This window comes from Simochromis diagramma, unplaced genomic scaffold, assembly GCF_900408965.1.
Source record: "Simochromis diagramma unplaced genomic scaffold, fSimDia1.1 OVJJ01000321.1, whole genome shotgun sequence".
NCBI lineage: Eukaryota > Metazoa > Chordata > Actinopteri > Cichliformes > Cichlidae > Simochromis > Simochromis diagramma.
The window spans coordinates 1,569,039-1,589,892 of NW_024386772.1; the positions used below are offsets into that span (position 1 = coordinate 1,569,039).

The 20,854-nt window shown below is 38.7% G+C and overlaps 2 protein-coding genes across 2 annotated transcripts; both read left to right on the forward strand.

Annotated features, from left to right (window-relative positions):
* The first annotated feature begins 637 nt into the window (after window positions 1-637).
* LOC120740106 (5-hydroxytryptamine receptor 3C-like) lies at window positions 638-9,673 on the forward strand. The gene is made up of 8 exons (XM_040042229.1): window positions 638-2,093; window positions 2,229-2,395; window positions 2,702-3,032; window positions 6,896-7,068; window positions 7,161-7,315; window positions 7,403-7,613; window positions 7,844-7,999; window positions 8,263-9,673. Exons 3-8 carry the CDS (start codon window positions 2,989-2,991, stop codon window positions 8,523-8,525), a joined length of 1,002 nt encoding a protein of 333 aa, XP_039898163.1. The 5' UTR covers window positions 638-2,093; window positions 2,229-2,395; window positions 2,702-2,988; the 3' UTR covers window positions 8,526-9,673.
* Window positions 9,674-11,964: 2,291 nt separating this feature from the next.
* Window positions 11,965-18,748, forward strand: LOC120740116 (5-hydroxytryptamine receptor 3A-like). The gene is made up of 8 exons (XM_040042241.1): window positions 11,965-12,572; window positions 14,209-14,253; window positions 14,422-14,531; window positions 17,017-17,189; window positions 17,269-17,414; window positions 17,496-17,706; window positions 17,801-17,950; window positions 18,337-18,748. The coding sequence occupies exons 1-8, from the start codon at window positions 12,468-12,470 to the stop codon at window positions 18,597-18,599; spliced, it is 1,203 nt and encodes a 400-aa protein (XP_039898175.1). The 5' UTR covers window positions 11,965-12,467; the 3' UTR covers window positions 18,600-18,748.
* The last annotated feature ends 2,106 nt before the right edge of the window (window positions 18,749-20,854 follow it).

Consider the following 20,854-nt stretch of genomic DNA (forward strand, 5'->3'; position numbering starts at 1 on the left):
TGCAAATAACGCCATTGTTTTTATTTCCATTTTACACTTTAATCCAATGTTAATTTTGGATTGACATTAATTTATTACTGTTCTAATTATCTAATTAACATTATCATGTTTAAAAAAAAAAAAGAAAAAGAAAGTTGTATACAAGATATGCAAATCGATCTTCACCTAGATGTCTACACTTGCTGGACTTTTTCAGAAAGAGAAGGCTTCTGTTCAACATAAACCTTATATCTCTTTGAGCACTGATTTGTACCTGCAGTGTGGATTATTAAGCTCTAAGTAACATCATTTTGCACGCTCCTTAGCGAACTACTGGAGCTTGCTAGCTACACTATCTGGTCTATTGGGTCACACCTGTTAATATTTGAATTCAGGTGTATGAATTGAAGCAACTAGCCATGCAGTCTGCCTTTACAGACACAAGTCTGTGTAATAGGAAGCCACCACTGAATCACATCAGTTTGCACAGACCCTCACGCTAACAATCGGATAATGAAACTTACGTCACTGGGTCCATTTGGTAAAGTAAATCCGTTGGGCATCTTTCTTCGCCTTTAGACAATAATTCTGATGGCAAAAGATCCAAACAGGACAGGCAAAAAAAAAAAAAAGCGAAAAAATGATTCTTGTATAACATTCACATTTCTTTGATGATCTGAAAGATTAAATTTTACTGTACATTTTCAGAAGATGCTTTTTAAAGATACTTCTGATCTGACTCATCTTTGATCTCTAAGAGGTTTCACCTGTTAGGACGGCTACACAAATACTATTTTACTGGAAGAGATTTTTTTTTTCTAAAATCTTTAGACCTGAGAGCGAAACTGATCTGGGCAAATTACACTTTCTGTCTCAGGGTTCCTACTCATTAGCACTTACATAGACTGAAGCAGCGAAACTTTGGATGGGATAAAAACAAACACATAACTGTTTTATCCTGCTTCAACAAAAAATTGGAAACGGTTTTGCTTTCAGACCATAGTAGCTGGTGTCATCACAGTAAGTGCTGAACTGATGGAGCTAATCCCAAGTTTTGTAAGTGCATCAGCTCCCATTTAAACAAAAATAAAACACAATTATTAAACTGCATTAAGATATTGTTGATGAATTGCTCTAATATAGCTGAACTGATCTACATCACTTAGAACATATATACATAGCTAACTGTAAAAAATTATATAAAAGATTTTTTATACATTTTTATTTATTAGTTTTTTCATACTTTTGACACAGAACTTCAGTTTTTTGAAAATGGGATTTGAAAAGTTATTCTGTGCACATGTATTTATTGCATGCTCACTGGTTAGTTGCTACTCAACTTTAACAGCTCATGAATACAATCATTAACTTAACCAATCACATGGCAGCCACTCGGTGCATTTAGCCATGTGGATATAGTCAAGAGGAGAATGTTCCAAACAAGAGAAAATGTCCAGTGAGCATCAGTTCTCTGGGAAAAGGTAGCTTATTGATGTCACAAGTGAGGGGGGAATGGATGGACTGCTTCAAGCTGATAGCGAGGAAACAGCAACTCAAATAACCACTCAGCTGTTTAAACTGAGCTGTTTAAACTGAACAACAGAAGATTGGAAATATGCTGCCTGGCCCGATGAGTTTTAGTTTCCGCTGTGACTTTTCAAATGGGAGGGTCAGAATTGGCTCCTGAATTTCCCGACTGTTGAAAATCCTCTTGTGCGCATTTCAGCATTTTTAATTACAGTGATTTATAGCCACATGTGAAGCTTCTATTTGACTAGAGGCCAAATACTTTGTGGGATCATTCACTGTTACGTCAAGTGGAAGTGGGAAACCTTTCCATTTAGACTTGATGTGATAATGAGATCTTCTTATGTTGACTTTGTGCTTCATTTGTAGCTCAACAATAGTAATGTACAGGTGATTGGTATCATGTTCAATCACACAGAGGGACAAATAGGAGTTTGTTTATAATAGACAATGCAAAGGTCTCATGCACAATTTTGTATTGCTTTGTTTTGTGTAAGACTCTACAGTTTAAAAGGGTTTACCCAGACTGAGGTGAGAGCAAAAGGCCATGGCTGCTCTACAGACTCTGGCTTTTATCTCTGTAATTGGTGAGTTTTTACATTAGACTTTGATTTTAACATTTGATGGGAACCAAATGTTAAAGAGAAGTTCTCTCTGTAGTTGTGTAGGATCTGAAGTTTCAGGCCACATGTTTTTCTTGTCTACATGTTTCATCTTCCCAGCAGGGTTTTCCTGCAGTCTGACTTCAGAGTGCTCATACTATAATCTACTGGACTACTTGAACCTGACCTCATCAAATGTTGCTCTGGAAACCATGCGGCCAGTGAAAAACTGGACCAGAAGCACCTTTGTTCAGGTGGACTTGTTTTTGTTGGGCATTTTAGAATCGGTAAGCATCCTTATCGTCCTTCTTGCATGGACTGAACAAAAGCAGAAAAGCATTTCAAACATTATACATTAGGATGTGTCTGATCTTCAACCAGACTTGTGATGATTTGCAAATAATTTTGGTTCACTTTTTACACAGCACAACATTTTTTGGATGCATTATTGTTTTAGAGCATCAGAACCTTAGAGGATAAAGAAATACACCCCTGACTATGTGGATTAATAAATACTGATCCTTTTGAGAGAACAACACAGTTCCTTGGAAATTCCCTCGATAACTTATCTCTTTGCTGTTTACTGTTTCCAGAATGAGAAGTCTCAAACTTTCACAAATGAAATCAGGGTCCACATGGTAAGAATCTGTGTGGCACATTCAAAAACCAAGATGATCACTTTGAACAATGCTGACAAATGGACCAATCAGCAGTTACATAAACACCAGCTCTGTAGGCTCGTGATTTATTCATTATTTCTATTATTCATATTTTTTCTGGCACTTTTTAAAACTCAGCTTTTCATTCTTTCCAGAGTTGGACAAATGAATTCCTGACTTGGAACTCTTCAGAGTTTTGTGGGATAGAAAAGCTGTCCATTATGAAATCAATGTTGTGGTTCCCTGATGTAATCATTGTTGAAGAGTAAGTATAGTTCATTGCAGAAATGTAGTTTTTGTTTGCAGGGATTTTATATAAAAGGGTACAGGACTGTGCAAAAGTCTTGAGCCATATTTTGCTAGGAAAATGGGAAATGGGTGCAGTGATTTAAACCGTCACAAACTGGCTGTGTGCAGGCAGGAGAGGACCCAAATGCAAACTTGCAGAGACGAAAAGTAAACTCAAAAAGAACACACTGAGGGATAACGAGGGGAATGAGGCACAGGAGGAGAGCACAGCTGGGAGTGATTAGGCAGGACGAGACAAGGGAAGCAAAACTAGAAACATAAACTTAGGACGCAGACTGTCAAAGTAAAACAGAGCAAACATGGAGGACAGAGAAACCAAGAGACTAAGAACTCTAAATAGCACAAAAGCAAAGACTATTAATAATAAACAACACAAAACACTGGGTCACAGACTCAGGACCGTGACAGTAACGTGCAAACATACAAGATTATACGGAGTTCACATCATTCTAACAAGCTTGGAAGACACTATTTGATATGACCGATCTTTATTGTAATTTCTTTAAATAGTCTTCAGGAGTAGTTCTCCAGGCTTCTTGAAGGACACTTATGGCTCTTCCTTGGATGTTTCTTTCTTTTGTCCTGTTCTCTTTAAGAGAATCCCACACTGCTTCAATAATGTTGAGGTCCAAGCTCTGAGGAGGCCAGTCAATGGTTGGTAGAGTTTAATTGTGTCTTTCTATCCAGGTCTGCTTTTACTGAATTGGGAGTGTGTTTGAGATCGTTGTCATGCTGAAAAACTAAGCTGTTGCCAGACGCTTTTCACACGGTACTGCACAGTGGTTAAAAATCTAACAGTGCTTTTCTGTTTTTATAATTTCATCAATTTTAAGACCTCCAACACCACTGGCTGAAATGCAGCCCCAAACATGACAGAGCCTCCATCGTGTTTTACAGATGGCAGTGTTGTACTCACTGACCTCCTCAATAAAGAAATTAACCAAAAATGTCCAATATAGATTTAGTGCATTAGACCTGTTGCTGCTGATTTTCAGTCTAGTTCTTGAGTAATTTGCCACACTTCAGCCTTTCCTCCCAATTTCCCTTCCTAAACAACCGTTCTTTAGGAAGCAAGCACTCAGGGAAACAAGCACTCACCACTGAGGCTGAAGTGAACTGGTTTAGCTGGATTAGATGATGGTCCAAATGCATCCATCTGCTGGATTATTTTCCTTTTGCCTGAGAACATGATTTTCAGTTACTGTTCAATTTTGTTCTCGATTTCTTCAGTTTCCTTAATTTTTATATTTTCACACCATGGCGAGATATGGCAAGTTTTCATCTCATTGTGAATCAGTTTGTTGGTGCAAAAACACTGGTTTTGTCAATAGGGCCCAGAAGCCAGTAAATGGAGACACACACAGAAGCAGCAATAAGATTTTAACAAGGTTATTTGTGCTTATTGAGTAGCACCTCCTAAATCTGGGTCTGTATGCACCGACAGAGATGTAGGTGGTGTTTGACGGATGGAACGGCGAGATCAGTCTTGGGTTCCTGGAACGGGTGGTTGGTAACCTAGGGAGGCTTCAAAAGGTAGCGACCAGTTGCAGACAAGGTAAGCTGATTAGGAGCGTACTGTATACAAGGAAGTTGCAAAGATCAGGTAGCAGGGTTTCTCGCTGTGACTCAGCAGAGGGCCGACTCCAGCTCCTGGTTGGGCCTTTTGATTTGCTCATTGGGTTTAGGGTGGTACCCGAGGCTGAGGCTGACCCTGGCTCCCAGTACAGAGCAGAAGGTTTTCCAAACCTGTGAAGTGAACCGAGGACCTTTAGGAGCTTGGCTGTGTTGGAGGCAGAACGAAGTTTATCTAAAGCAATGAAATGGGCTGACTCGGAGAACATATTAGGATTACGGTTTTCCCGGAGAAGATGGGTAGGCCAGTGACAAGGTCTAGTACTATGTGTGACCAGGATCTGTGAGGGGTGATTAGCGGTTGGAGTAAATCTGATGGTAATTTGGTGCTATTATTGCTTTGTGCACAAGTGGAACAGACAGCTACATAATCCTTGACATCGTTTTCTAGAGTTTACTTCCAGAAGTAAAGAGATAGTCCTACTTACTCTGGGGTGACAGAAGAACTTTGGTGTTGTCAGTGTCCCAGGTGATGGCGCCCACCTTGCAGGTGGCAGGTAACATATTTGCAGGCTCAGGTTCATCAGCGTTGGAGGTGAACTGTAGCAACAAGGCGTCAGGCTTGAAATTCCTGGAACCTGGATGAAATCAAATTGAGAAATTAAAGTACCCAAAAACAGAGACCAACAAGCTTGGTGGGTGTGAAGTCTTTTAGCAGTTCTTAGTTAAGTTACGTTTTTGTGATCAGTCCAAATGGTAAACAGTTGCCCATCTCCTTCTAGCAGGTGACGGCATTCTTCTAGAGCTAGCTTAATTGCTAACAGTTCCCAGTCACCTACATCATAATTCTGCTTGGCATGAGATGTGATGATGCAAGAAGGTGCTACAGGGCTGCAGTTTAACTTGGGGCCTTGAACGTTACAAGAGTATGGCCCCGACTCCAGAATTGGAGGCATCTGCTTCTACGATGAATAGTTCTGTGGTGTTAGGGTGGAACAAAATATGTGCAGAAGTGAACAGTTGTTTCAGTCTAACAAAGGCTGCTTCGACTTCAGGGGACCAGACAAATGGAACTTGGTGGAGGCTAGGTGAGTGAGGGGTGTGGTTACCTGGCTGTAATTCTGAATAAAACGTCATCAGAAATTGGCAAAGCCCAGGAATCATTGAAGGTGTTTTTGTGACGTGGGAGTGGGCGATTCGCTCACAGTTTGAATCTGCGCTGGATCGGTCTTTATCTGTCCCCCTTCCAGAATCTACCCAAGAAAGGTGACAGAAGAAGAATGGAACTCACATTTTTCTGGCGTATAATCGATTATCTGGAAGACGTCACACTTCTTCACTGCGTACAGCTCTAGATACTGTAACTCTTCTGAAAAAGCCTAACATCAGAAGTACGTGACTCTCTGGTAACTCTCATATGTGCACCTTGAAGCAAATAACTCGTAAACTGGAGAGGAAATGGCGTCCCCCTAATTTAGATCATGATTTAGCCTGTTTGCTTGTCTAAAAAAAAGCTAGAACATCTTACTATTCATCACTGATTGAAGAAAATAAGAAGAACCCTAGGTATCTCTTTAGCACTTTAACCAGGCTGACAAAAACCATTCCTTTAACATTAACTAGTAATGACAAGCAAAATTTGAACCATTAGAAAAAAGATTACTCATTACCATCTCACAGACGCAACGATGCATATGGCTACTTTCAGTACCACTGATATTCATTTACCGTCTTTTTCTCCAATTGATCTTCAGTAAATGCTTCCTCCAAACCGTCAACGTGTCTTTTAGACCTCATTGCTACAAGACTACTCAAAGAAGTCCTGCCATTAATTAATGCTTCGATCTTAAACATTATCAACCTATCTCTATTAGTTGGCTAAGTACCACAGGCCTGTTAAAAGGGAGCTTATCCTTCCCAAACAAAGAAGCTTGAGGCAACTGTTTTTGTGATTTGGCGCTACATGAATAAAATAGAATTTAACTGAATTGAATGTTCATGTAAAATAATACAAATTCATTGTACAGAATGAGAGTTTGTTGTTGTGAACTGCGATACAGCAAGTATTTAGTCTGAAATGAAAGGAGATTCCTGCACTTCCTCTGAGCTGTCAGGCTGCAGGGATTTTTTTAAGGTTAAAGGAAAGAAACTGAAACAGCCAGCTGTGGGCAAGCTTTGATGATGAATAACCAACCCCTTAATTACTTTACTGGCAGATGACTGATGCGTTTCCTCTTCTCTCTGCAGTGTTTCTGATGATGGGAGCATGCGGATGAGTCCACTGGTCACTGTGTATTCCAACGGTTCAGTGAAGGCAGACTTTCAGCAGCGGCTGACCTTTGCGTGCCGTTTAAATCTCTTCTTGTTCCCCTTTGATTTGCAAAAGTGTTACATCTCATTTTCATCTCTGAACTCTGATGGTAAAATACACCAGATTAACTGTAATAATTGGTTGACTTGCTCTTTTTTGTCAGAGCAAATGATTTGGAGTCATTTGTTGTTGTCTTCATAGTGGACTCTATAACATTTGGAACGATCAGCGACGAAAGATTCCTTACTCAAGTCTCTGATACAGTCATGCTTACAAGGGGACAGTGGGAACTCAAACACATCGACATATACTCAACTAACCAAACCATTGAAAATAAAAGCTACGTTTCTTTCAGAGTAAGACGATATCTGGGATGACATTTCAGTAATAGCTCTTTCACACATGCCCATATCTCTTTGTCTCTAATGACTCTGTTTTTACAGGTGTTGATGTTGAGGAAGCCCATGCTTTATGTGATAGATTTCATCATACCCCTCTTCTATTTCCTGATCATGGATTTGGCTTCATTCTTCATTAGTGAGGCCAAAGTGGAAAAGCTGAGCTTCAAAGTGACAATACTTCTGTCCATCTCTGTCTTACTGCTGCTTCTTGCGGACATATTGCCGTCCACTGAAAAACACATGCCAATCATATGTGAGGATTCAAATAAGACATTTTACTTGCACTATGTTGTATATATATTTTTTCCACAAATTTCTATTGTTGCTCTATCTGTGCTGCTAAACCAAAGATCTGCTAAACTATTTTTCATTGTTTGTGCAACAGTGACAATAAAGATCATCTTATTTCTTATCTTATCTTTCTTTGTGGCAGACTTTTGTAAAATAGCACTGACACATAATCTCTCTACATCTCACTTCTAGCCATTTATTGCATGGTCATCTTTACAATGGTGGCTGTAAGTGTCCTGGAGACCATGCTGGTGATGTTTTTAATGGACTTTGAAGGTTTTAGTTTTTATAAGAAGGCTGAAAACTGTGAAAATGCCAAGACTGATGTTCAGCTGGAACCCATGGAAGGTAAGCTCTTTTTTTGAGATATGGAAATGAAATTACAGACCATTAGTCCCCATGATGAGACCTTAAGTTTGGTCTCTATGAACCACTTTTTGTTCATCTGCTGTCTGGCGCTGGCCATGTACATAGAAATTTGTTGACAATCCCAAGCTTTTTCCCCTGACATGGAATAATCAACTGGGAATAACTGACAAGCATCATATTCATATTATTAGTATTATAGTAACTGATTATTATATTGGCTATTGTCTTTATTTCCTGCACAGATTCTGCTGAAACTTTAAAAAAGGGTGAGGGGAAACCGAAAAGAAGTGACCTACCCAGCGACTGTGACCTTCTGAAGTTAATCCTTGATGAAGTGAAGGCAGTTCAAGACAAAACTGGAAGACAGGACGAAGTCAATGGAAAGCAAGAAAGCTACAGGAGACTGGCTGCAATCATAGATCGTGTGTTCTTTGTTTTATATTTGATTGCTTCCACACTTTTTGTGGTGTTGGGATATTTAAAGTGGATTCCACAAATGATCTGATTTAAATTTGAGTAGATTTCGTGTTGTGTGTATAATCCATCAGTGCATGAAAATAGATGTTTTAGTTGTGAAACATCACCTATGCAATGTTAGTAAATGCATGCAGTGCAGGATGAAACATGTTAATAACTACTGCACGTCTTTTTCAAAACTTGAGGAAACCCACTCTGGAAGGTCATTGAAAAGAAAGTGAAAACAAAATAAGAACAAAGACTAATTATAAAATACAAAACTAGAATAATTCAGGTTTCTTGTTGCCAAAGGGTACTGTCTGAGTCTCATCTATCTCCAGGGTTTACAGAGAATGGTCCAAACGGGCCTCTTAACCTCTGATGGCTACACTCAGCAGGAAAACACGTTTTGTCACAAACCTCAAACAATCTCAATTTGGGTTTTTTGGAGATGGAAATGAATTTGGTGTACTCAAATAGTTTCAACAGTCACTTTCAGTCCAATAGAGCACCTTTGGCATGTATAGGAATGGGAGACTCATATCATAGATGTGCAACTGTATGTCAATATGGACCAAAATCTCTGAGGAATGGTTTCTCTGAAGACACATTCGTCAGCTGCCTGTGAGCAGAATCAAAAACATCTCAACATGTGTCAGGTTATGTCCAGTTGAAGACTCCTGACCAGGGTCAACAGCTTAGAGGATGGGCCTCTGCAACAGGAATGCAGGAGCAGTAATGACTCTTCTGTGTAATTCTTACCTTACGGACGTTTGGTGAGATTCTATTTATTTGACCTATTATTGTTCAAGCTTTTTGTCTTGGGTTAATTAATGTTTTGGTTGCTGTAACACATGAATTTCCCAACTTGTGGGATGAATAAGGTCTGTTGTATTTTTTTCTTGCTGTATAATAAAAGTATCCAGTAACTCAAAACTGTTCTATTTTCAACTTCAGTCACATAAGTCTAGAGACGAGTTGGCAACTATCTTGCGACCAGTGGTTGCTATTCCCAAACAAGTTGGTAAGGGTTTCTTGGATGTTTGTGATCGTTACTTGATACAATCAAGTTGCAAGTAGTTTGCATGGTTACAACTTATCCAACCATTCATGTGATTGTTTTGGTGGCTAGCAGAATGAAGAGATTGCCTGTAGTTTCCAATGAAGACGCTGACATGCTGCAAATGATTGGTAACTATTTGCTGTGCTTCAGCAGAACTTGTAAAAAAACAAAACAAAAAAAAGGCTGATGCAAACTGGAAACAGAATATTTGCCTTCAAAGTAAAAGTTGTGCTCATTGGTGTTGCCATGTTTCAAGATGTAGAATTTTACTCTCTGTTTCCAACTTACGCTGCTTCATCACAGCTCAGAGAGTAGTTGATAGCAAGTTGTATTTATAACAAAGTGGAGCAACTGGTAAGAACTGTAACTCAGCTATGTCACAGTTCATGTAAAATCACAGAGAATTTACAAAAATGGTTAATAAATCAATAAGCATAATAGATCATTAAAGTTAAAAGTACTGAAAATAAACAAAGCATTCATATAAAATATTAATAGGCATCTTCCAAAATGCACATGATGCTGTATGTCTTATACACACTCTGGCAGGATGGTGCTCCATGCTAGCCAGCAGCAGAGCACTAAGCTTAACAGTGTCCTAACATTACAGGGAAACATAAATCATCTAAACATCCTAGTATCCTATTGGTACATTTGCAAATGCAGTCAGCACATCTCAACATATATATTTCTACAGTTCAAAAGCAGAAATGCTCATTTAATACTAAGGTTGGGCAATTGGATGACTATATTGACTATTGACAATAGGCTTAGCCTTTTACCGATTGTTTTTACAAGAGTTATTTATTTATTTGTGTATGAATAAGTTTCCTAATCATTTTGTCTGAAACTAAGAGAACCAGCCAACGGAAAAAATAATTGCGCTCTTTTAACGGTGTCTTCTTCCAGCTGCAAGCAAATGCACCCTCCTCATGGTGCGCCCAAATGCAGCGATTCATTTACTCGAACAGTAGGCTATGTTCAGAAAAAACAAAAACATTTTATTTTAATAAAAAAAAAGACCTATAATGGTGGGTATGGAAACAAAGAAAAACTGGCTTCTTTTTTCCACTATGTTTACAGGCCGATACAGAGTTTATCTGTCTTACACACTCAACCAAACAACAAACACAAAATTAAACAAAAACTAAGTTAAAAATCAAAATGTCTCTTCCGTCAAATGTTAAAAAAAAATCTCAGACTCAATGTTAAGTCTTTTGTGCGATTTGGTACATGTCAAATAAATAAATAAATAAATGAATGAATAATCCAAAAAGTAGATAGATAGATAGATAGATAGATAGATATACGGAAACAAACAAGAAACGAAGTTAAAATATTCCCTCCAAACAAAACTTATAAATTCTAAATGTGCAAATCAGTCCATGCAGGGTTACATGGCTCCGCCCATCAAAAAGTCACCTGCGCAAATATGGAAAATTTACTATAACTTTAATTACATATCGCCCAACCTTATTTTAAACCTAAGAGGAGACAAACGAAGAACGATGCTCAGACACAATGCTTCTCTTTCCGCCGCTTTATTGGGAGGGAGGCCAGAGCTCCCCCTTCTGGCAACTGCAGGCATAACATCAATCACGATTAATAAATTACAGTGGAACCCCGACTTACGAAATTATTCGTTCCAGAAGGTCTTTGGTAAGTCAAAATTTTCGTAAGTCGAAGCACCTTTTTCCCATCGCCTTTTGAGCTGGCTGAAGACGAAGTCCTTGGCGGAGGAGGAGGTGGCGGAGATTGAAGAAAGCATACATACGTACGTGTACATGTATATAACATTATGGAATTTAATTTAATTTTTAAAAATTTTCTATTTTATCTATTTCGTAACTTGAATTTTTTGTTAAATGGGGTCTTCGTAAGCCGAGCTTCCACTGTACATGGATTAATCCTCAGGCTCAGGCTCACCAAGTAGATCATGGATTGAATTTTAAACAGGTTGTAGTCATACATAAAAATGGCTATAATTTATCAATGGTTATAAATGTTTTTTAAACTCTTGAACTGTGTTAAATGTATAATCTACTGTCGAACCATACACAGCCAAAATTAAGAATATTTTACCATTGTTCAAACATTTTATGAGAAAGCTGAGTAAACCAGGATCCCTTTATTTTATTTGAATATTCTCATCAAACATTTTATTTGAGAATCTTTTATTTCTCACTTTCAGTATTTGATCTGTTGTCTTTGAAGTATTTTGCAAGTAACTGAGTTAATTAAAGAATAGCTGAATTTTACATTCTGAACAGTGCTTAAACTTTCTGAAGATTTCACACATAATTGCATAAAACCTCTGGTAATTACATTCTGTATTATACCTGAAAATATAAATTCATAATCAGTGACTTAGAGCGTCACTTTTCAAAGTAAAACTGAATTATCATTAAATATTTCTGGGCACTGCGAAGAGTTTGCTCGCTGAAAACCTTTCTACTCTCTCCTGGTTTAATACTTACATGTTGACTTTTTGACTCAGCTGCCAGCCAATGACATGAATGCAGAGGTGATTAGTATTATTTCCCTTTCAACAGCACACAGGAACAAATAGAAGGATTTTAGTATACTTGACAGTTCATTTTTTACATATATTAATTTCTCCTTCACACTATTGTATGACTCTGTTCTATGTAAGCAGCTGTGCAGTTTAAAAGCGTTTACTGGGACTGAAGGCAGACAGCCATGACTGCTCTGAGGACTCTAACTTTTCTTTCTTTAATTGGTGAGTTTTTAAATTTGACCTTGATTTGAACATTTTAATTATTTTTCTGAACTTTACTTGGATCAGTTTCTGATGTTTAGGTCTTACATTTTGCCTGTAAGTTACGATTTTGTGTTTTTTTGCCAGCAGGTTTTTCCACCAGTCAGACTTCAGACTGTTCATACTATGATCTGCTGAACTACTTAAACATGACTGAATCAAATACTGTTCTGCAAATCATGAGACCAGTGAAAAGCTGGACCAACTCCACACTCGTTCAGCTCGACATGTTTCTGTTGGGTATTTTAGAAGTGGTAAGTGTCTCCATACTCCTTTTTTTTTTTTTTGCACAGATTTCTGCACTTTTACATCGAATTATATTCATGAATCTGTTACCTTTATTTAAAAGCTACGTTTACACAAAAATAAATCCAAGGGACTGCGCTTTATCAGATTTGAAAAACAAGTAAAACTTTATCCAACCAACTCAGATTTGTCTGCAAACATTCTGGGGGAAAGATGCACATCATAAAAGGAATTATGGCCTGGTCCTTCAAAGGTTTTAGGGGAAATATCTTGTACTACAGCTCTGTAAATATAACTTCCAGGTGTGGAGGTCCATAAAAGGAACTTACTGTCTGACTACAAGTGTATAAGGGGAGAAGTGTACAGTCTTTATTGACAGCTTGATAGCTAGATCTTCAGCTCTCTTCTCATCTAATGTCCATCACAACACCTAAGTTGTCAATGGATTATGTGATTGTTTCAATTGCTTCTATAGTTGTAAATATTCTCTCTTTATGACTCGGATGTAAATTAAAATACTATTTCGGTATCTAAGGCAGATAACCTAAGCAAGAAGTATGCTTACATGATGTACATACTGTGAATGCCTGCTTTTGAAACCTTAATAAAAAAAATATAAATTAAAAAAAAAAAAAGTTGTCAAATATCCATGATTCACTTAAGTGGCTTATTAACTGGTTAATAGTTAATTGGTTTACTTAAGTGGTTTGTGGTCCTTGTTACAGTTTTGATTCCTGATCATACTTGTTAATGTTATTTATATTTGGTGTCTTCTTTTTGTTATGATGATCTACCCAGGGTTCTTTGTCTGGGTTGTCTCTTGATTATATCTCGTATGTGTTTATATTATTATTATTATTACCAGAAAGAATTTAAAATTGAGTACTGTAACCTCAAGCCTTGGGCATTTTGAATGTTGGTTTCATGTATATTTCCATTTAAGTCTCTGTTTTCTGTTGATTTCCATAAGTTGTTATGAGCCTCTTAGTCCTCATAGTAGATTGGTTCAGGTATTTGTTGTTGTGGCATTTGGTTAGTTCCCTCTGTGCTGCCTCATTCCCATATTTTTTAGAGAAATTTGTTAAAAGAATAAATGACGCCAGAAACTAACTATCTATCTATCTATCTATCTATCTATCTATCTATTAGGGGTGCAACAATACGTGTATCGATATTAACCCGCTTCGATACAGTGCTACAGTGCTTTCGGTTCGGTACGCATATGTATCGAACAATACAATATTTTTAATTTATTTGATCAACTTATCTTATGCTGTCTGTGTTGAGAGCTCAGTGGATCTGCGTTCGACTACTCCGCCTAGGCTGCACTGTTGAGCGCAGATCCACTGAGCAGCGCAAGCTAGCGAGACAGAAGTTATGCTAGTTGCAACATGGCAACTGCCTCAACGCTACCCGAAATTGAACCTCCCCCACCCTCATTCAGATCTGGCGTTTGGAACTATTTTGGTCTTCATGTGAAGCATGACCATGATGGTAAGCCAAAGTATCGAACCCAACCCAACCGTGAATTTTGTGTAGCGTTGCACCCCTAATACATATAATAATAATAATTCGTCTGAGTTCAGCATTTTAATCAAGCTGAAAAGTGTGAATACTGATGTTGGTGTTGCTGATTGTCTGCAGGAGGAGAAGTCTCAAACTATCGCAACTCACATCTGGCTCTACATGGTAAGAATGTGGACTGGCAGTGTCGTCATTTTGAGTTTACTGTTTGAAAAACCATTGTCTGTTATCAGTAAATATATCAACTTTAGTGACATTCTTGGCTCTTTTAACTCTCACACAGTTCGTGTTAAGTCAGAATTATCTTTAAATCCAAGCTTTTACGTTTCCTAGTCTTGGACAAATGAGTTCCTTACTTGGAATTCTTCAGACTTTTGTGGGATAGAAGAGATAACCCTTCCAAAATCACTTCTGTGGATCCCTGATGTGAGAATCAATGAGGAGTAAGTACTGTTCATTACACAAGTGCAAAATAACTTGGGCTTATATACAGTTTTATTCTGGGGTAATTCCTACAAGGAAAGCAAGCTGCCCAGGAAAAAGTCTGACTTACATTAGCTTGAATACCTGATTAACAATACGGAAACTTCAATTTTGGTCCAAGTGTGAAATATACACACAACACTGTAGACATAGCTTATGTAGACTACAGCTGGGTTCAGACATCTAGGAAACATTTGTCCGCAGAACATTTGCAAAGATATTTTGTTAATTGAAAATTGGGGGTTGAGACCCTGCACAGGTCTCACCCAGGCCATCACAACAAGTGGATATAAATTATAGATTTTTTATTGGAGTAATACCTATAGTACATGAATGACATCAAACTGAACTCCAGGAGTGAGCAAAACATTTACTCACGGATCCACCTCACTAGGCTCTGCAGCGAGGACATCAGGATGTCATTTGGGTTGGAGAAGTTGCAACAGCAAACATACAGAACACCTACAACTACCTGAGTGTCCCATAGGCCAACAGGAAGCATGAGAAAGACAGAAGATGGTCAGCAAAACCAAATACCCCCAAAAGATAAAGAAAGATCCTCAAAAGCCAGTTCAGCAGATTTAAGCTGCCATTATGCATGCCCTACCAGCCATCAGATATCGAACTGGCCATAGAGAAGTAAACAGGACATGCCACAGATGTCAAAACTTTTCACAATGCACAGTCCAACAAAAAGAAAAAAGCGTGGCAGAAACTAATGAGTATCAAAGGCACAATCCAGCATCCATAAATTCAGGAACACTGTCCCCTGATGTGAGCTGCTGCCGGAGTGACAATGATAAGGACTGCATGGAGGGAGTATCCTGGAATTCTTCTCAGATGTACAGTTAGGTCCATACATATTTGGACACTGACGCAAGTTTGTTTTTACCTGTTTACTGAAACATATTCCAATTATATCATAATGTATAGACTCAGCTTCATTTGAGGATATGCACATTCAAATTGAATGGAGGGTTTAGGAGTTTCAGTTCCTTAATATGTGCCACCAACTTTTTAATTGGAAAGTTGACTCAAAGGCTTTTTTATGGGCAGGTGTGGGTAGTTCCTACGTTATGTCCTTATCAAATAAGGAGACGAAAAGCCTGGGCTTGATTTGAGGTGCGGTGCTTGCATTTGTAAGATTTTGCTGTGAACAGACGACGTGCAGTCAAAGGAACCGTGCAGGTGAAACAAGCCATACTTAAGCTGCGAAGACAGAAAAACCCATCCAAGAAATTGCTACAATATTATTATTAATCTACAGTTTGGTACATCGTGAGAAAGAAAGAAAGCACTGGTGAAGACCTGCGTCCACAGAAGACAACAGTGGTGGATGATCACAGAATCATTTCTATGGTGAAGAGAAACCCACTCACAACAGCCAAGCAAGTGAACACCACTCTCCAGGAGGAGGGCTTGTTGATATCCAAATCTACCATAAAGAGAAGAGTGCATGAAAGTAAATACAGAGGGTTCAGTGCAAGGTGCAAGCCACTCATAAGCCTCAAGAATAGAAAGGCAGGATTGGACTCTGACAGAAAACATCTGAAAAAGTCAGCAGAGTTCTTTAAAAACTTTCTTTGGAAATATGAAACCAAGATCAACCTCCACCAGAATGATGGCAGGAAAAAAGTATGGAGAAGGCGCAGAACAGCTCATGATCCAAAGCATGCTACATCATGTGTAAAGCACGATGGAGGCAGTGTGATGGCTTGGGTGTACATGGCTGCCAGTGGGACAGGGACACTAGTGTTTATTGTTAATATGACACAGGACAGAAGCAGCAGAATGAATTCTGCTCCAATCCAGCTAGATGCAGTCAGATTGATTGGGCTGTGTTTCATACGACAGATGGACAATGACTCAAAACATACAGCCAAAGCAAGCCAGGAGTTTATTAAAGCAAAGAAGTGATATATTCTTGAATGGCCAAGTCAGTCACCTGATCTTAACCCAACTGAGCAGTTCACATGTTGAAGACTAAAGACTAAAGAAAGGCCAACAACTTAAACAGCAACTGAAGGCAGCTGCAGTAAGGCCTGGCAGAGGATTAAAAAGGGGGAAAGCCAGCATTTGGTGATGTCCATGAGTTCAAGGCTTCAGGCTATAATTGCCAGCAAAGAGCTTTCAACCAACTATTGGAAATGAATATTTTATTTTCAGTTATTTAATTTGTCCAATTACTTTCCAGCAGAATCCATTCATTTACTTTGAAATGAAGGGATTGTGTTAAAAAATCATGCTTTAGTTCTTCATATTTTTATGCATTTTTTTTTGTTCAACCCTGAAGTGTACAGTGAGCTACCAAACCATTTATAGAGGTGTTCTCAGGAGATGAATACTTTATTACACACTCAGTGCAAAACTTGAAATTATAACAGTGAGAGTGAAAAATAAAGTTAATTTCTGACTCTCCTCCTGCGTCTGCTGTTGTCCCCTCAGTGTTTCCGATACCGGGAGCATTCAGGAGAGTCTTCTGGTCACCGTGAATTCCAGTGGTTGGATGTACACGAGTGGACGCCAGCGGCTGACCTACACCTGCAGTCTGGATCTCATGATGTTTCCTTTTGATACGCAATCCTGCAACATCACATTTTCAACAATGAGCTCGAATGGTAAATATTGTAAATTGAGTCAGATTACCTCCAGAGCAATTGATGTAACAATTTATTCCTTTTTTTATTGTCTCCATAGAGAAAACGATAAAATTAGGAACATTCAACAGTGACAACGTGCTGAATAAAGTCTCAGCAGAGGCCATGGTTACAATGGGAGAGTGGGAACTCAAAAGCTTGATAACTTTTAATGGATCGAAAGCCAGAAACAGACTTAGATACATGGTAAGAAAATATTTTTGTGATGGGTTTTTTTTTGTGGACAGCTTTTTATCTCCAGGTCTGATGAATCTGCCTGTTTTACAGGTCACAATGGAGAGGAAGCCAATGCTGTATGTCATAAATCTTATCGTGCCGCTTTTCTTTTTCCTCATCCTGGATTTGGCATCATTCTTCATTAGTGAGGCCAGAGGTGAAAAGCTGAGCTTCAAAGTGACGATACTCCTGTCCATCTCCGTCTTACTGCTGATTCTTCAGGACATGTTGCCCTCCACAGAAAAGAGCCTGCCAATGATCGGTGAGCAGCCTCGTAGATCTAAGATCGAGATTTTAATGAGGTAGAGGGATTTTAGTAACAGTACACCGACAAGCAATTTCTCTGCACCTTCTAGCCACATACTGTGCTGGAGTTTTCGCCCTGGTGGGGATTAGTGTCCTGGAGGCCATGCTGGTGACCTTCTTAATCGATCTCGATTGTTATTGTGGTAAGAAGGCCCATGAGGCCCATGAGGATATTCAGCTGCAAACGGGTGATGTCACAGGTATGTGTTTGTAGATTTTCTTTGCAAAGAAACTAACACAGAGATCAATAAGGAGGAGAAACACTTCTTGTAGCTGCTTTGCTGTCTTTATTTTAGAAACTGGTCTTAATTTCTCCTGGGGTTTTATTTCCTGCCCCATTTTTCCAAAATCTGATTCCTTGATTATCCCGATCTGCTCTGCATTAACAAGCTTTACTCTTCACCTGTCGCCTGTCAGTTTGTCTCTTTTCCTTCTGTTTGTTATCTCTGTTTTGTTTTTGTTTTTTGTGCGTCACTGGAGTATGGTGGTGTTTTTAAGCTTTTTCACTGAAAACAGCAAAAGTCAACCAGACCAGAAACGTTGTTGCAGCTTGCTCAATAAATGATCTCTTTCATTTCCCACTCAGAGTCTGCTGAAGCCGAAGAGACAGGCCAGGTAAAAGAAGACAGGTGTTACCTTCCTGAGTACTGTGACCTGCTGAAACTAATCCTGGATGAAGTGAGGGCAGTTCGAGGGGAAGCAGGAAGACAGTACAAAGAGAATAAAAAGCGTGGGTGCTACAGGAGACTGGCTGAAATCACAGATTATGTGTTCTTTGTTTTATATTTTAGTACTTGTGCTTTGTTTCTGGCGTTCATGTACTTAGTGTGGATTGCAAAGGTTATTTGAGTTAGATTTGTTGCACCTGCCTACAAGCCTACACGGTGTGTGTATAATCTGCCAGTGCACGCTTATACGGTGTAGCAGTTACGTTGAAACCAAGCACACCATTGTTTTCCTTGTGACATTACCAAGAAGTGTGATGTGTCACATGGCCCTCTTCCTATTGAAAAAACAAAAGTTGTATCCAAGATGGCCGACTTCTAAATGGCCACCATGGTCACCGCCCATCTTGAGGAGTTTGCCCCTCACATATACTAATGTGCCACAAACAGGACTTTAATATATCACCAACCATTCCCATGTTATTACGCTGTATCCATGTAAACGGCCCGCCCTGTACTATATGATTGTAGGTTTTAGTAAGGTTTTGTTTTTTTATCTAATGTAATAAGTGTAGTTTACACACATCGATCCAAGTGACCTCCCATTTAGGGGATTTTATCTCAGTCACTATAAAACTCACATGTGTCATGGGTCTCATCACGTCAAAGTCACCCCACTCCATGTAATTGGTAATCAAAACATCGTTTCCAGTAAAGACGCGGCTAAAGCTAAAGCTACTTTGTCTCTAGTGCATGAAAGTCGTTAATAGAAATACAATAAAAGCACAGCTCAGATGGAAACTAGCCCGGCTGGGACGCCAGTGCAGGAGGACAGCGCTTAATGATTCTTCTTAATGAGACCTCACAGAATCAAGAATAGATTATTTAGAGACAGACTGATTTAACTATTGATTGATTATTGATTTGCATTTATAACTGTTGTTGTTAACTTCTGCAAATTTTAAATAAAGCTTCTTCATTAAAAGTCAAGGTTCCCAAGCCGTATTACTTTTTAATTTTGTTAAGTTTGCTTGAAAGTGCCCGAAACCTTTTCTTAGTCATGCAGAATGTTTGTGTGACATGAAGCAGTGCGAGGATATTTACAGCCTAAACATTTCCACTGACTGAACTGCAACGTTTTGGAAGGAAGCCGTCATTAACCAGAAGTGTTATTATTATGATATTTAAATGCATTATTATTGTATTTTAAATGCTTGAGTAAAAGAAATCTAAATTTTAATGTTTGCTTAGTTATAAAAACATGACTATACTGGAAAATTATTTTCACACAGAAGGAGCCACGGCGAGAGGATGAGCCTGGTATCAAATGTAGATAAAAAGGAGACGTTTCATATCATAGCAGGTTTCCAGAGCAACCTTCTCACATGGAGATATGAGCCTTGAAATGGGCTTTTTGAAGTTTTCTCCAGTGGAAAGCAAATAACCTTAGCATAAAAAGTTTTTTGTGTTCGGTTGATTATTTCTTTGTTATAATCATACTTCATGTTTTCATGAGCGCAACTCAGATGCTCAACCTACAAATGCATTTTCCTCACAAATGTGGCACCAAAAACAGATTTTCCAACTATATAAAATTATTTCTAAGAAAGTTAAATACTTGACACTATATCCCATCATATCGATACCCAAAATTAGGTATAGAAAATAACTTGGAAAAAAATGAAGATTTTGTTTTTTATCCCTGTTCGACTTCGACAATTTTGTAGAGTTTGTGATTTATTTCCAGTTTATGTCACGAATAACATTAAGCTGCTCATGCAGAGAAGAACGGCTGCTGCTGCATCATCATCCTCATCATTTCTGCTACACTGGCAGGGCTAGGGGCCAGGACTCTCCTCTTCGGGTTCTTGGGGGATGTTGCTAACTCCGGGTATGATAACAGGCACCACACCCGCAGTAGATGTGCTCGATGGGAGGTCTCGCAGCAAGCTATCAAATACGGCGCATTTCTCGGCTTTTAAAAAAATGCTATGCATCGCCAGGTGTTTCATCAGATTCGAGGAGTTACCTCCTTTGCACAGTATCACCTTAAATCAGGGGTGTCAAACTCAAATACACAGTGGGCCAAAATTCAAAACTTGAACAAAGTCGCGGGCTAACATTAATATTTATTGGAAAAAAAAATCTTCCTCCAGATTTATGAATGAATCTTTTCTTATGGACTCAAATAAATTTTGCTGGAAAACTGAATATGGAACAAGCGAAGCTTAATACTAAACAATATATATATTAGCTGTATAATACCAGTAGGCCAGCTCTAATAGTAATTTGGTATGGCTTCAGGGGGCAAATGTAATTAGGGGCCAGAGTTTGACACCTATGCTTTAAAGCACTTGTTGCTGCTGAGTTTGCATCTTTTGCTGTGAAGTACAGCCAGACTTTTGACCGCTTCGCCTTGGGTGTTTTTAATCTGTAGCT